General features: G+C 40.8%; 1 protein-coding gene across 2 annotated transcripts; it reads right to left on the reverse strand.

Moving 5' to 3' along the window:
- Positions 1–987: 987 nt before the first annotated feature.
- LOC109206525 (protein NRT1/ PTR FAMILY 1.1-like) lies at positions 988–16,719 on the reverse strand. 2 transcript variants are annotated; one of them, XM_019369348.1, is made up of 5 exons: positions 16,598–16,719; positions 16,312–16,482; positions 15,966–16,183; positions 2,091–2,635; positions 988–1,992 (listed from the first exon to the last, which is right to left on the reverse strand). In XM_019369348.1, the coding sequence occupies exons 2-5, from the start codon at positions 16,475–16,477 to the stop codon at positions 1,080–1,082; spliced, it is 1,842 nt and encodes a 613-aa protein (XP_019224893.1). In that variant the 5' UTR covers positions 16,478–16,482; positions 16,598–16,719; the 3' UTR covers positions 988–1,079. The 2 variants fall into 2 exon arrangements, with proteins under 2 accessions (XP_019224893.1, XP_019224891.1); XM_019369346.1 differs by having other exon boundaries at positions 16,312–16,719.
- Positions 16,720–17,261: the final 542 nt, after the last annotated feature.

Below are 17,261 nucleotides of genomic sequence, written 5' to 3' on the forward strand. Positions count from 1 at the left end.
GGAGGTAAAAATTCCATTCATTTCTCTTTTGTCTTCACTTATCTTTAATATTAATATTCTTGTCCATTCGTTTTCTTCCTATCCTTTTCATCTTTCGACCAACCCATTGGAACGTACTATGAAAAGAGAGCTAATTGACGAGGTTCACTTTCTTTCCATCTTTTCGTGCATTTCCTCTCATCTTTGTCTCTTCTAGGTATATATATATACCCCTTATTGTGGTCCAATAGCCAGGGGCGGATTTAGGGGGCGGAAGGGGGGTTCCCGAACTCTTTTCGCCGAAAAATTATACTGTATATATAGGGCAAAATCTGGATTAAGTTTTGAACCCCCTTAACACAACTCAAAAGTGTAGTTTAGTGGTTAAGGGGGTTCAAAACCTTCATAAGGTCATAGGTTCAATTCCCACTAGCTACAAACTCTTTTTTGGCCAAATGTGTTTTTCTTCTTTAAAGTTAAGGCGTTTGATCAAATTTTAGAAAGGAAAAAATACTTTTGAATAGAAGCAAAAGCAGTTATTGAGAGGCAGAAATAAGTAACTTCTTCCCAAAAGTACTTTGGAGAAAAATACTTTAAGAAAGTTTAACCAAACGCTAATTGCTGCTTAAAAGAGCTTTTCAAATTAATTAGTCTAATACAAACTACTTCTCACCAAAAATGCTTTTTTTTAAAAAAAGAAATTTTGAACAAAACACATATCAAAATAAGCTGATTTAGAAGCTTGGCCACACAGGCTATAAAATTCAGTGTTTGCCTAAAAGGGTTATCCTCATGGTTATCAATAGTATTATTTAAAAGGTGATATGGTTATGCGTGAACGAGAATTGTGGTTTAAACTATATGTTATCCAAGTATAAATGAGAAGACAAAATGAAATCAACTCAACCATTCTATGCAGCAAGCGTTCATACTTCAGTTGGTGATCAAGCCCTTTTTAGATTTTTATTTTTATTTTTTGTTATTTTGGCAAAGTTACAATATATATATATATATATATATATATATATATAACGCATTTGGTAATATATGATTCTGTATAAATACTATATGTATACAATAAATGTACTTCAGTATCTAGCCTAATGCGAATTCAAGTCAGGTCTAGACACATTCTCCTGTGGCATCTCATCATCACTGTCCTCTAACATTCTCTTAGTGATATCAACGTCAACTGTTGGTCCATATGCCCAGCTACAAACCAAAAAATATACCAGATTAAAAGCTGTCATAATAGCTAGAAGCCAGTAGTAATTCTCATAATGACCCTTGTTGATATTGCTTGAAATCCAACTTTCTTTCCCTTCTCCTTTAGTAAGTTTATCCACAACGCTAAAGATAACGCTTGCCAACAGATTCGCCACGGCCGCTCCTAGTCCAAAAAGTGCAGATGCAAGACTTGACATATTCATTGGCAGCTCAGAGTAATAGAATTCTGTTTGGCCAATTGCACTGAATGCCTCAGCTATACCATTTAAACTATGTTGTATAATGAGCCACATTGCGGACATTGCTACCAATCCATTGGGGTTGTTCAACAGCCCTTGGTTTATTGCTCTTTTTCGTCGAACATGTTCCACGATACCAGAGACTAACATGGATATGCAAGAGATAAATATGCCAATTCCTATTCTTTCTATAGGTCTAAGCCTTACTTGTTTTCCTTTGATTTTAGATGCCAATGGAAGGAGCACGCGGTCATAGATAAGAATCCAAATTGTTAATGCTATCATCATAAACATCCCGAATGAGCCAGCTGGTATTTCAATACCTTTAGTTAAATGTCTGTCCATGGACAGAGCTTGTAGAAAAGGGAATGAACTTTGGCTGAGGTTTATTGATATCATGATCCCCGTCGACCACAATGGCATGATTCTAATGAGGGCTTTTAGCTCCTCGACTTGGTCTATCGTGCAAAGGTTCCACGGGTTGACTGCAACTCCATTTGGCTTAACATCTTCAGGGCTCTTAATGATGCAAGCTTTGTTTAAGAACCTATCAAAGAAAAAAAGATTTTCAGCAATCGAACTGAAAAGACAACGAAATGACAAAGAACCAACATCAACAGTGTTAATCAAGAACATTGTGCACACCTCAATTTCTCAGTAGGCACTCGAAGTTTTGAACCATTCTTGCGATGGTAACCCGAGTGCTGAGTAGGGTATGGGAGTTTCCTGTTCTTGTGGGCAACCACAATTACTTTTACTAAGCTGGTAAACAAGTTTGAGGTAACCTTTTTCTTGATATAAAATGGACAAGCAAGGAAGAAAAACAGCGCGGAGAAGAACATGAGGAGTGCTGGAATTCCGAACCCTATCTTCCAGCCCATCTTATCTTGAAGGTAAACGAGACCTGTCATCGCGATCAGAACAGAGAGTATAGATGAAGCATAATACCAGGCAAAGAAACTCTCTAATACCCTTTGGTTGTTGGGATCATTTTTCTTGTCAAACTGGTTAGCACCAAAGGCTAAAGAACATGGTCTTATACCACCAGCACCAATTGACATGAGAAGGAATGCAAAGACTAAGAGCATGAATTGTGATGCTGTTGCAGATTTACAGGCCTGCCCTACTTGATTGCAAGGTGGAGGCCTTGCTTTTGGAATCATTGCTGTTAACCACAACACAGTAGTTCCCTGCAACAAAGAGGGTGTTAAGGTATTGAAGTTGGCAAGTTAATTACAAAACCAAAGCCTTATGAATATGATGAGCTTGTAAATGTAATCATATCAAAAACATCATATCGGGTAATAACATGGATCAACATGAGATATTGTTGTTTAGTGATGTAGGTATTAAGAAGCATGAGGGAAATGCAAGTGTTGTTGTGGTGGCAGTTGATGCTCATGGTTGTTGCTTCAAGCCTTTGGTTCTCGGATTCAATCCGTTGGGTAGCCGATCATTGCTAAAGCTATTAAAATTTCACATATTAAAAAAAAATCTGTTTAAAAAATGGTGGGTGAATGGCTGCTGCTGTCATTGAAAAACTGAATAGGATTCCAATATGTTGAGCTAAGACGGCCCAAAGATGCTCTTAACATGATGTGATATTGTCCGTTTTCGGCCAAGACTGCACGGTTTTCTCAGAAAGACCTCACGCCATTAATAGATTTCTACACCTTATATGTAGGTGTTAAAATTAGTGGATTGTATCTGTGTAGTTAGTGAATTAAGATTGAACATTCATCAATGGAGGTCTGGGTACAGAAGAACAGAGATGAGAGAAGAGACTTAGAGAAAAAGATGGAAATAAACGCTAAGCTTCTCATTCCACTTGCACATGCTTATATACAATTACAATCTAAAATCCAGCTAAGTGACAGTTGTCATTCCTTAACTAACCTACTAACTCTTTTAACAATAATTAACCACCTTGCTAACTACCTAACTACAGTATAACTAACAATTGCAACTACAGTTAGTTAACTCACATTACTCCTATTTTATCACTCCCCCTCAAACTGGTAGGTGCAAAAACATTGAGCACTCCCAGTTTGGATACTAGATACTCATGTTGTGATCTCAGACGTGCCTTGGTCAGTATATCTGCTTGTTGTTCTTTAGGACTAACATGATGTGTTTTAATTAATCCTTGTTGAATCTTCTCTCTTATAAAATGACAATCAATCTCTATATGCTTTGTCCTCTCATGGTACACTGGGTTTGCTGCAATTTGTTGTGCTGCCTTGTTATCACAGAACAGATCAATTGGTTTCTTCACATCTGTTCCTAGCTCCTTGAACAATCCAGCCACCCATATCAATTCTGCTACAGTCCATGCCATGCTTCTGTACTCAGTTTCTGCTGAACTTCTTGACACTGTGTTTTGTTTTTTGGATTTTCAGGAAATGAGTGAGTCTTCATACTTTACTAGAAAACCAGTAACTGATTTTCTTGTATTAGGACATGATGCCCAATCAGCATCACAATAGGCACTCAAAACATTTGTCTTTCTGCTACTCATCAGTATGCCAAGTCCAGGCTCTCTCTTGATGTACCTCACAACTCTTAAGGCTGCTTCCCAACGACATCTCTTCGGCTGCTCCATGAATTGGCTAAGGGTCTGAACAACAAAGGCTATATCTAGTCTGGTTAATGTCAAGTACAACAGTTTCCCAATAAGTCTATGATATTTCCCTTTGTCTTCCAATGCATCATCATCTTGCACCCCTGAAATGTCATCTAGTTCTTTGTTAGTAAACTTCTGGTTGTATTCAAGTGGAGTCCAAGCAGGCTTTGCAGCACTCAATCCCAATTCACCAATTAACTCTAAGGCATATTTCCTCTGGTTCATCAGAATACCTTTGGTGGATCTACTGAATTCAATTCCCAGAAAGTATTTTAACTCTCCAAGATCCTTCATTTGGAATGTTTTGTTCAGTTGATCCTTAGTGGCTTCTATTAGCTTCAGATTATTCCTAGTTATCAGCATGTCATCCACATAAACCAGAATGACAATAATGTTGTTATCCTGTTTCTGAGTAAACAAGGAATGATCCAGACTACTTTGAGTAAACCCCTGAGCCAGTAAAGCTCAGTCAACTTGACATTCCATTGCCCGCTTGCTTGCTTCAATCCATAAAGGGATTTGACAAGCCTACATACAAGATGCTCCCCTGGCTTGCAAAGCCCTCAGGTAATTGCATATATACTTCATCATGAAGATCCCCTTGTAGAAAAAGCATTGTACACATCCATCTGATGGATGTGCCAACCTTCTGCTGCAGCTATAGAAACCACTGATCTCACAGTTGCTATTTTAACCACTAGTGAGAATGTTTTAGTGTAATCAAGACCTTCTTGCTGGTTGTAGCCTTTGGCGACCAATCGTGCTTTAAACCTCTCTATATCACCATTGGCTTTATACTTCACCTTGAATACCCATTTGTAACCAATGGGAATCTTTCCTTTAGGTAAAGGTACCAATTTCTCATGTTTTGTTCTCCTCCCAGGCTGAAATTTCAGTCTTCATAGCCTCTACTCATCTGGGGTCTGCAGAAGCTTCTTTGAAGGATCTTTGTTCAGCTACAGAAGTAAGGGCAGTGAGGAAATGTTTGTAGGCAGGACTGATGTTAGTATAGTTAACTGAATTCTGAATAGGATATGAAATATGTGAAGCACAATTGGTAACTGGTGTGACAAAATCCTTTAACCAACCAGGAGTCTTTTTTGTTCGAACTGACTTTCTTAATTCTATTGACTCAATCGATGGCATGGCATCTGAAAAGAAAATTTCCTCATGTGCAGATTTACTCACAGGTAAATCTTCCATTACTGCTTCTGTATCTGGTTCAGGAACAGGTGGAATATTTGTAGTGGTAGGTATATCTGCTTCATGATCAACTCCAGCTGATGGAACTGGTGAAGCAACATTCTCGAATTGAGCAATCTCTAGATCATCTATAACAGCTTCTCCTTCTATGTGATCCACAACAGGATCAAGCAATATAGGACAATTCAAACCACCATCAGAAAACAGTGGTAAAGGTCGACCTTTCTTGAACTTGAAGGGAAACAGAGTTTCTCTGAAGCTAACATCTCGGTTGATGAAGAAGGTCTGAGCAGCTAAATCATACAAGACATATCCTTTAGTAGATTTTGAATATCCCATCATGATAGCTGCAATTGCTCTAGCAGCAAATATATCATGGTTAATCAGCTTCTTTGCAAAACATAAGCACCCTATTGTCTTTAGATGCTGCAGATTAGGTCTCCATTTTGTGAAAAACTTCATAAGGTGACTTCCCTTGTAATGCAACAGATGGCATTCTGTTTATCAAGTAAACTGCTGCTATGACATAATGCCCCCAAAATTTTAAGGGAATTGCTCCCTGAAATCTGATTGCCCTGGCTATCTCCAGAATACGTTTGTGCTTTCTTTCAGCCACCCCATTTTGCTGTGGGGTGTGCACACAAGTTCTTTGATGTATGATTCCCAAACTCTGAAAGATCTAAGAACAATTTGCATTAATGATCTAATCATTTTCACAGATTTCCCAAACTGTGTTTGTATCATTTTGAAGAAGTTCCTTAAAATCATAACTATATCATTTTTAAACTTGAGCAAATACAACCAAGTAATTCTAGAATGATCATCTACAACTGTTAGAAAAAATTTATTCCCATTGTAAGTTTTGAAACTGTAGGGCACCCATACATCAATATGTAACAAGTGAAAAACTTCAGTAGCTTTACTTGTACTAGTACTGAATGACAATCTAACATGTCTTACTAATGGACAGATTATACAGTTTTCAATTGTTTTTCTACACTGTTCTTGAGATAGTCCCAACATTTGTTTTATTGCTCCAACTGATGCATGCCCCAACCTTCTATGCCAAAGATCAATATCTACCTTCTCCTTCATTACAGCCAAGCCTTTATTTTCAGCAGTTGTCCTTTTAGTATAAACCTGAGCAAACAGATAGAGATCACCTCTTTCTCTACCAATCCCCTTGACCTTCCCACGGTAAAGGTCCTGGAACATGCAAAAACTTGAAAAGAAGGTGACTGAGCATTGTAATGCCTTTGTGAGCTTAGAAACAGACAACAAATTGTACTTGAAGTCTTGTATATATAGAACATTGAGTAAAGTGTCTATGCCATTGAAACTACATGAACCAATGTGTGTTACAGCAGTTGTTCCTCCATTTGGTAAGTGTACCTTTTGTTGTTCCTGAGGTTTTAATTTAGTTTTGTTTTCTAACACATTTAGGTCTGAGATCATATGGTTTGTAGCTCCTGAGTCAACAATCCAATCCTTCTTCTGTGAATCTACTAAAAAAACATTATCATTACCTGCCATATTTGTTAAGATTTCATTAATACCTTCCATGTTAGCTGATGATTTACCAGTGTTGTCCTGTTTGAGCAGCTTCAGAATCTGAGAGTACTGTTCAGGGGTGAAATAAGGGCCTAGCAATTGTTCTGCACCACTGTCATCACCATGGTTTTGTCTTCCCTCCTTTGCATCCTATTTTCTACCATCTCCAGCATAGACATTATGAGCTACAATGGTATTCTGCTTCTTCTTATGCTTGAAATCAGCAGGGTACCCTATGAGTTTGTAACAACCTTCACGAGTGTGACCTTTTAGTTTGCAGTAGTCACAGTACACATTATAGTTCTTCTTAGACTTCTGAGCAAAACCTCCTTTTGCCATCATAAGTGCTATAATATCTGCATTATCAGTTGCAGATATAGTGTTTGTCATGTTCCTTTGGCTCTCCCTCTCCATAAGCATAGAGTATGCTTTGTTAATGGTGTAGGCACAAGTACCATCATGAGCAGCTGACTTCTAGCATGTTCATATGATTCATTGAGTCCCATCAGAAATTGTAGAAGCATTTGACGCTCCATAAACTGGACAAATTCACGAGAATTGGTAGTGTCACGACCAGGAATTGGTGCCAAACTATCAAATTCTGCCCAAAGCACTCTCAATTTGGAGAAAAAAGTTGAAATTGAGCTAGTGCCCTGCCTAGAAGTGGCAATTTCTCTGTGGATCTGAAAAATCCTAGAACAATCCACCTTATCAAAACGCTCCTTCAAATAAACCCATACCGCACTAGCAATTGAGGAATACACCATTCCACTCAATAATTTCGGTGAAACATAGTTCATCAACCAAGACAATACAATCGCATTACAACGCTCCCAGAGATCAACGAGATTCGTACCGTAATTCTCCCTTTTGCATGTGCCGTCAATGAAACCTAGCTTATTTCGACCTAGGATTGCAATCCTCATTGCCCGGCTCCACACGGAGTAATTTTCCGGTCCTCTCAATTGCAACGAGATCAATATAGCTCCTGAATTATCATTTGAATTCAGGAAAAGTGGATGATTGTTGTTTGAGCCAAAAGATATCGAAACCTTTTTGATTAAATCAATTAACAAAGATGAAGAGGTAAATCTTAGTCAAACATAATAACCACCAGATCCATAAACAAATCAGAAAATAATGCATAAGATGAAATAGGGGCAATCAATCTTATTGATGTTTTTCGTTTCTTCTTTCGTTAATTGATGGAGATGACTGTTTTACATCCTCAATGGAAGATTGCTTTGTCTTCTTTTTGCTAAGAAAATTACAGAGGAGAGGGAAGAGAGAAAAATCCCCCCCTTTTTAGGAAGGTTCCCTCCCTATATATAGTTATGGAATCCTCACTATGTTCTTGGGTCAATACACTTTCACACCACATCCGCTTTCGTCGTTCCTTGAGTATCGTTCTTTGTCATGGCGGGTATTGTGAGTACGGGGATTGGAGCAAACCATGTCATCTTCCACTGTCTCGTCGCTTGGACGGGATCTCGGTTAGGCCGACCGCAACGGTCAGATTTTGACCAGTACAGTTAGTCCCTTCGTCTGCCGGGGTCATCTCTTGTCGGGCCTGGTAGACGGATTATGATTGTTACATATCTAAGAGAAATCTGACTACCTACCCTTGGGTATGGTCTTTGGATTCTAGTAAAGTAACGGTGTCTTTTGGATATCCTTGAACCATTGCGGCCATTTCGGAACCGGAACATTGTTTATCTTGAAGCGTTATTCATGGTTGCCTGCCATTATGACACACGTTCCCAGGGGATTGAACTGTTTCATGCCCTATCAACTTCAATTGGCGACTCTTGGGTTTCGTGCTTGAGGAATTTATATCTCTTATAAATAGGACTGCACCATTCGATTGACACATTTTTCGCCTTTACTTAAAGAGAACTTTGCGAATCTTTTTTCTCCTTATACTTTGGATTTTTGATTTTCTCCAGTTAACCAGGAACTTTCGTCTTTCCTTTTCTTTATCCCTTTGCTTTATCAAATTGATACAAATGGCTAGCGATTCTTCTCGCGCTGACCTCTCTGCCACAACTCCGGCGCCGAAAAGTGATGTTCAGGCCACTGGAAGAGCGGAAATGGTAGAAGATGAGGAGGTCCCGTCGGTGGTTGAGATCCTGCCTCGCCTTGGGAAAGCGTGGAGCGATTTCCATAGTCACGTAGAGGAGGAGCCGGAACCTGCTCCTTCCGTCATTGCTCCTTCCGTCATAACTGAGGAGGGGATCGCAGAATTGAAGGCTAGGTGGGGAATCCCTCGCTACGTTGAAATACTACCGGCGGTGGGGGACGACATAGTTCATTTTGACCGCCCAGGGTATTGCGCGTTCTATGCCTACCCCTTTATTTTTGGATACACGCTTCCTCTCCCTCTTTTGGTGGTAGATTTTTGCCGCTTTTACGAGGTATGCCCAGCTCAACTTTCGCCGCACCTGTATAAATTGTTCCTCATGCTGCTCAAGTTTGCGGAGCTTGCCGGTCGTGAGATCACTTTGGGGCATATGCTCAATATTTTCGCCCCTCAACTCATTCATGGCACGATGATTAACATGCGCCACTGAGGGTCGAAGAGTCTGATGGTGAAGATGGACGACAGAGCCAACCGTCGCTTCTACGAGAATTACTTTTATGTGCGGACCGAGCACCTTGTGGCGGATCCTACGGGGTTCCCTGAGAAATGGAACTTCGCACGTAAGTTTCTATGCTTTCTGTCGGAGTGATGTTAGACTGCTTTCCTATGGGTAGTACTAAACTGTGTTTTTACAGCCGCGAAGCTACCCCTAAACCTGTTGATGGTATCCGTGAGTGGGTGAGCGCCATCCTTCCTCATACGGCGGGTATCCGTACATGGTCGTCCTTCTATGAGAAATATGGACGCAAGCCCCTTACCGGTGAGTAATATCGTTTTTGTTCGCTATTCTTCCTCCTTCCCTTTTTACTTGGTTTCTTATGTGATGTTTGTCGATGCCACGGAGAGTGCGAAGAGCGAGAGCTCCTCCACTAGCTTTTCGTCAACCTGCCTCGCCTGCTCATCCTGCCTCAGTGTGTACTGCCCGACCTTCGTCGAGGGCTACTTCAGTTGAATCTATACGGCTACGGCCGTACGCGCGAAGGTCACACCTCGACCTGAGATTTCAGCCCCTGTCACCTCCCCAACGGGAGAGTCTTCCCGTGCTGAAGAAAGGGAGGGGCCATCAAAGAGGCGGCGAGTGGAGTTCGAAACGGCTCCTTCAGCCGTGATACATTTAGAGGAAGACCTTCCCTTGACGGGATCTGAGGCGAGAGTTGATGCCATTCCGCCTATAGTGACGGCGCCAACTGTTGTGTCTGCCCCATCGACGGAGATCCCCGCTGTTATGATTGATCACCAACCTGCCGCGACGGGGGGTCGGACATCTGAGGCCGCTACTACTGCTTTGGACGGGCCTTCGTCCTCGGTACCTGGTCGTGCTTCTTTCTCGGCCGCAGAAAGGGGAAAGGGTGTCGTGGTCGACGACTACGAATCTGAGTCTGATCTTGATCCTAATGATGTTAGGATGTTTGAGGAGGGTTTACCCATTCGGTGGTTCATGCGGGAGGGCCGTCCCGTATTCTTGAGATTTCATCGGATATCAACCTTCTGGGAGATACGGAGGACCTGGTGCCGCAGTTTGACTTCTTGTGCTCCGCCGCCGAGAGCGAGGCTCTTCGGAACGTTCCTGATATTGATTTGATGCATGAAGTGGCCGCTATGGGCTTGAGGGTGCATTTCACTTTTCTTTCATATTCCTTTCGTTTTTCTTGCCGATATGGCCTTAGCCTGTCTTTTTCGTTTTTCAGACGTATATGGTGGAGATTGAAAGTGCTCGTAGGGCTGATACTCGGGCCAAGATTTTCGTGACGTTGCTGGGGAAATATCGGCGCTATCGTGATAAGTGCCGTGAGATGCACGAGCGGCTGAAGGCGAACCCTGATGCTCGATCCCTCGGCGAGGAATTGGAGAAGAGGGACCAGCAATTGATGGAGGCTATTTGCAGAAGTAGTGTACTCGAGGAGAAACTTCGTGCAAAAGACGAAGAGCTTGAGTTGGGGAAAGGGGTTGCTGTAGAGTGCGAATACCTTCAGGAGAAGTTGAGGTCTATGCAATCTGAGATGGATCAGAATCTTATCAGGGTCGAGGCGATGAGCGCAGAGTGGATGGGGAAGTTGACCGAGTTGGAGAGAAAAGTTGCCGGTTTGGAAAATATCGAGAGTGCCTGGTCATCGGCTTTGGCGAGGGCGGCGGCTTTAGAGAACACCATCCGCGTCCTCCAATCCGAGCAGGAATCGGAGAGGGCGACGGCCACGCTAATGGAAGCAAGGCTTGAGGAGCATATCGGCGAGATCGACCGAGAGGCATCGACCCTAGGGACCGGGTCGCTGCTCTTGAGGCTGAAAAGGAGCAATTGTTGGCTCAAGTTGAATCCTCCTCCGCCGTTGTTCCCCGTCATTTGCACGAGCTCTGGGTTTATGCTGAAGCCCGGCGGGACATCTATAAGAGTTTGTGGGAGGCGGGCAACGTTACCGAGGCCGCATATGAAGGAGCACGGGCGAAGGCACGAGAGGCTCGTGTTAGCTGTGGATATGACTCTGCAACGCCGGAAGCTGATGAGGGCGCGGGTGATGAGGAAGGATCTCCCGGAGATGGTGCCGAGTGAAAGAATTGCTATCTTTGTCTCTTTGTTTTTGTTGTTGCTTATTGTTTTTTCTTGGACTCCGTTGGTTTTAGTTGTAGGTAATCTGCGGCTGTTTGCGCAGTAGCTTTGTATAAAGAGGAATTTTCATTGTTACATGCCTTCTGTACTCCTTTTCCTGCTTTGCTCTTCACAATTTTGATGCAAAGTAGATTTCCGCATGCTGACTTCCCGCTTCTTAGGGGATTTCAATGTCACGCGGGTTGAGTAGAGCCTTGATGACGACTTTAGCCGATGGTACGGTGCTTTTCACCTTGTGTCGAGGTGCTAACCCATCAAAGTCTGAATGGTACCGAATTCTTTTTCTAATAGAGGCCTTAGCCGTAGGGATGTTATTTTCGAGCTTATATCGTAGTATTATCCTGTCGCGAGTCCCAGTTTTCTTCGGCGATGGCTTTCGGCCTTAGGGGTATTATTTCGAACTCTCGTCGAAATGTTAACCCGTCGTTGTTCGATCGAGGTCAAACTCTTCTTTTTGGCGAAGGCCCTTGGCCTTAAGGGAGTTATTTCGAACTTTCGTCAAAATATTAACTCGTCGTTGTTCGATCGAGGTCAAACTCTTCTTTTTGGCGAAGGCCTCGGCCTTAAGGGAGTTATTTCGAACTTTCATCAAAATATTAACCCGTCGTTGTTCGATCATGGTCAAACTCTTCTTTTTGGCGAAGGCCTTGGCCTTAAGGGAGTTGTTTCGAACTTTCGCCGAAATATTAACCCGCCGTTGTTCGATCGAGGTCGAACTCTTCTTTTTTGCGAAGGCCCTTGGCCTTAAGGGTGTTATTTCAAGCTTTCGTCGAAATATTAACCCGTCATTGTTCGGTTGAGGTCGAACTCTTCTCTTTGGTGAAGGCCCTTGGCCTTAAGGGTGTTATTTCGAGCTTTCGTCGAAATATTAACCCATCGTTGTTCGATCGAGGTCGAACTCTTCTCTTTGGCGAAGGCCCTTGGCCTTAAGGGTGTTGTTTCAAACTTTCGTCGAAATATTAACCCGTCGTTGTTCGATCGAGGTCAAATTCTTCTTTTTGGCAAAGGTCCTTGGCCTTAAGGGTGTTATTTCGAGCTTTCGTCGAAATATTAACCCGTCATTGTTCGATCGAGGTCGAACTCTTCTCTTTGGCGAAGGCCCTTGGCCTTAAGGGTGTTGTTTCGAACTTTCGTCGAGATATTAACCCGTCGTTGTTCGATCGAGGTCGAACTCTTCTCTTTGGCGAAGGCCCTTGGCCTTAAGGGTGTTGTTTCGAACTTTCGTCGAAATATTAACCTGTCGTTGTTCGATCGAGAGGTCGAACTCTTTTCTTTGGCGAAGGCCAAGGTGTTGTTTCAAACTTTCGTCGAAATATTAACCCGTCGTTGTTCGATCGAGGTCGAACTCTTCTCTTTGGCGAAGACCCTTGGTCTTAAGGGTGTTATTTCGAACTTTCGTCGAAATATTAACCCGTCGTTAGTCCCGGTTTTTCGGAGAGGGGTATCTTCAGGGGGGAGTCCCAGTTCGCCTGATTTTATTTGCATCGGGGAGTGTAATATCGGAGAGAAAAAAACGCTGCTTCTTTTCTCACACTCGTTTCACACACATATTGGAGTTTTCCTGTCTAACCTTTTCGCTTTCCGGTCTTGAGATATCATTGGTGGATGGGATGATGAATTACACTTTGACCTCGGGGAGTTCCCCCTCGTCGGCTCGTTCTTTAAGTCCCCGGGAAGGCTTTCTTGGGACACCTTTTTGGTGAGGGAGAGGAAGTATCACTTAAGGGGTATCATTTCCTAGGAGTTGGGTTTGTCTGGTGGATGATATTTCGGTTGTTTCGTAATAATTTCCCATTCTTCAGTTGGAATGTTTCCTTGCTCGCTCGCCCGTGCTGCGCTTGCATTCTTGTTTGAGCAACCAGCAGAAGGTGGGTTAGGATGATATTCTCCTTATCCCGATCCGATGAGTTGGTGAACGAAGGTGGATCGGCGGCGTTACTCGCTTTCCTTGGCGCTTCGATGGTTGATGGGGATGGTGTTTCTGAGTTCGGTAACCGTATTCAGCTCTCTTTCCCTTCCTTTTTGTGCCTTTGTCCTGTGCGGGCTAGGCTTGTTTTGACTGGTTCATGGGCTGCCCGGCGTGCGGGGGAGGATGTTGGTTGCAACTTTTGCTTGTATATAGCATCATGATCTAGGTTGGCGTGTGAGATTTACTTACCGTTCTTCTCGGTGGGTGATCATGTTTCCGGTTTTTAATCTGGAGGAGACTAGGAAGTTTTCACTAAGAAATCCCCACAGACGGCGCCAAATTGTTTGACCTAAAAGATATCGAAACCTTTTTGATTAAATCAATTAACAAAGATGAAGAGGTAAATCTTAGTCAAACATAATAACCTCCAGATCCATAAACAAATCTAGAAAATAATGCATAAGATGAAATAGGGGCGATCAATCTTATTGATGTTCTTCATTTCTTCTTTTGTTAATCGATGGAGATGACTGTTTTACATCCTCAATGGAAGATTGCTTTGTCTTCTTTTTACTAAGAAGATTACAGAGGAGAGGGAAGAGAGAGAAAAAGCCCCCATTTTCTAGGAAGATTCTCTCCCTATATATAGTTATGGAATCCTCACTATGTTCTTGGGTCAATACACTTTCACACCACGTCCGCTTTCGTCGTTCCCTGAGTATCGTTCTTTGTCATGGCGGGTATTGTGAGTACGGGGTTTGGAGCAAACCATGTCGTCTTCCACTGTCTCGTCGCTTGGACGGGATCTCGGTTAGGCCGACCGCAGCGGTCAGATTTTGACCAATACAATTGTGACCTAATTTCTCTGGTTCTATGTTATCGAGAGTCGCGGTTGTTGATCTTCCAAATTAGCTTCGAGAGAACAAAATTGAGGACGATGAGACCACACTAATGTCGTGTAGCTCTGATACCATGTTAAAATCAGTGGATTGTATTTGTGTAGTTAGTGAATTAAGATTGAGCATTCATCAATGGAGGTCTGGATACAGAAGAATAGAGATGAGAGAAGAAGAAGATGGAAATGAACGCTTAGCTTCTCATTCCACTTGCACATGCTTATATACAATTACAATCTAAAATCCAGCTAAGTGACATCTGTCATTCCTTAACCAACCTACTAACTGTTTTAACAATAATTAACCACCTTGCTAAACACCTAACTACAGTATGACTAACAATTGCAACTACATTTAGTTAACTCACGTTACTCCTATTTCATTAGTAGGCTCGCAATTTTTTCAGCTACCAATGTGGTACTTTGTTCGCACACCCAGCACAATAATTAATAGGAATACTATTTAATTTTGTTCAAAAATGTCATTTGCAGTATTTTGATTCTTTTGGCCTAGGGGGTGGTAAAATGTGCAATAACCTAATTCAGAATTGTGCAAGCTTGTCTTTGATTTCCTAGTGCATTTATAGGACGATCCAAAACTAAGGGATATTGCATAAGAGATGAAGCTTCTTTAGACAAAAACTAAAATATTTGTAGCAGCAAATAGGATAGTAATGTCAGTAGTTTTCAAACGTTTATACTGCATTGGATCGTCCGACTGTATATTATTTTGACAGGATAATTGAATAAGAGACGTACTGCAGTAGTAGTAAGAACCAGTGGCACTTTCTTCAAGAAAATTTAATTCCATTAACTTGGAATGTCTGTGTAACGGACAAACGTTTCGCATATTCGGAAAATTTTAATTAAACACACGGTGTGGTGCCATAAATATATAAATATTTGTCAAATCTAATATAGCTCGGACAAAATGACATTTTATAGTTACTCTCAAAACAATAGCCGAAAAGATATATTTTTTGTATATATATAAATTCTGAATGTTATATACAAAAATTATACAAATTTTATATATTTTTCGGCTACCAAATATAAATAATTTCTGACGCGGGTTAAAAGTGATAATAGCCCTTATAGCTCTCATCAATTTGCCCTCCCAGGCCCGCACTGCCCTCCATTTATAAGGAAAACAAAGCAAGAATTTTCCAATTAAGGCTAAACCAAAAGGAAGGAATAAGGGTCTTAAACGAAGAGATAAACCATTAAAGATAGGCAGATTTAGATTTATGGGTTCAATCTTTAAGATTCTCAGCATTGAATTCATTATATTTTTAAAGTTATAGGTTCATATTACTGTTTATTGTAATTTTAGTAGATCTTTACAAATAAATTTTGCGTTACACCTAGAGTACTGGTTTAGTTGAACGTCGTAGTGTATTGTGACATTCACGAAGATGTAGCCTAGTAGTCAATGAGGTGTATGGAGAACATTGAGATTTCAAGTTCAAATCTTAGTGGAGACAAAAATATTAGATTATTTCTTCGTCCACAGAGTTACACCAAATCGAAAACATTAATAAATGATATAGTACTAATTCGAAAACATTGATAAATGTTAGTAGTAAATGATACTTACTAGTAAACTGAAGATGCAACCGAGGCCAATGGTAACGAAACGACCCAGATATGAATCAGCAACAAAAGCACCAATTAAAGGCAAGAAATTAGTAGCTGCTGACCAGAAAAACAGTAAATTTTGAGCAGTAGTGATCCCCATCCTGTAATCTTTCATTAGATACTTAGTCATATTGGGTAATAACCCATAGCTTGCAGTGCTCTCCAATGCCTCATTTGCTGTTAAAAGAATCCCAAAATTAGTAACTAAATCTATACCCAGAAAACAAAGAAGTAAAACAAAAAGAGATGACACCGACAATGGAAGCAGAAAACAAGAATTTGGTTGGAAATGAATAGTACTGTACCGATAATAAAAGGCATAGTTATAATGCCGCCCTTTTTTCTTCTCTTAATTGGAACATTTAAAGAAATATCATGCGGAGATTTTTGCTGCTGCTGCTGCTGCTGCTGATCTTCCATTTTAATTGTTTGATGTAAAGGAATCAGCTCTTTCATTTCCTGCTGCTCCATATCTTCTACAATTACTTAAGATTAAGCTGCTGAGGAAAGTAATTAAACTCAAAGCAAAAGGAAATTGTGAAATTCAGGTAATTGGCTATATCTAAAATCAGACAACTGAAGGTTGCATACAGTTACTTTTTTGCAAATACAACAAAATCCATGACTATCTTCCTTTTTCCTCTCTCCATTCTCCCTCAATCATATATTTGTAGGCATATAAAAGTTACTGATTAAAATAAATATGCCTTCTGTATGAGTGTATGGTCCAGAAAAGCAGCTTCTGCCCTCTGTATGTTAGCATTTATTTTGTTTTTTTTTTACCTATATTGCGGTGCGATTAAATTTAATTTTTCTCATCAATTTTTTTTATAGTGATAGTGTTTCATAATAAAGATGACTTCATTTCTAAGGTTCAAACTTGAAATCTCTAACTAAAAATGAAGGAGTACTTATCGCTCTATCATAAACCTTGTTGACTTGAAAACTGAATGATGCGATGTCTTTAATAAATTTAGATTAGCGTCGAAAAGTCTCACATTTAAGAGTAAAGCGTTCCTTAAGAAAGACAATTTTATATTCAAAATTCAAATCTAAAATCTCTAATTAAGGATGAATGAGTATTAATCATACTATCACACCCTTGGTGAAATGGAAACTCTTTGACTCATGAGCTCAGCTTCCACCCTCAAGTAATCATATAAGAAAATTTTATATATATATATATTTCTATTTTAAATATCTGTTTTGTTAATTGACGGTTTAGAAAGATATTTAAAATTATTATTATTTTTTG

This window comes from Nicotiana attenuata, unplaced genomic scaffold (assembly GCF_001879085.1).
Source record: "Nicotiana attenuata strain UT unplaced genomic scaffold, NIATTr2, whole genome shotgun sequence".
Classification (NCBI taxonomy): domain Eukaryota; kingdom Viridiplantae; phylum Streptophyta; class Magnoliopsida; order Solanales; family Solanaceae; genus Nicotiana; species Nicotiana attenuata.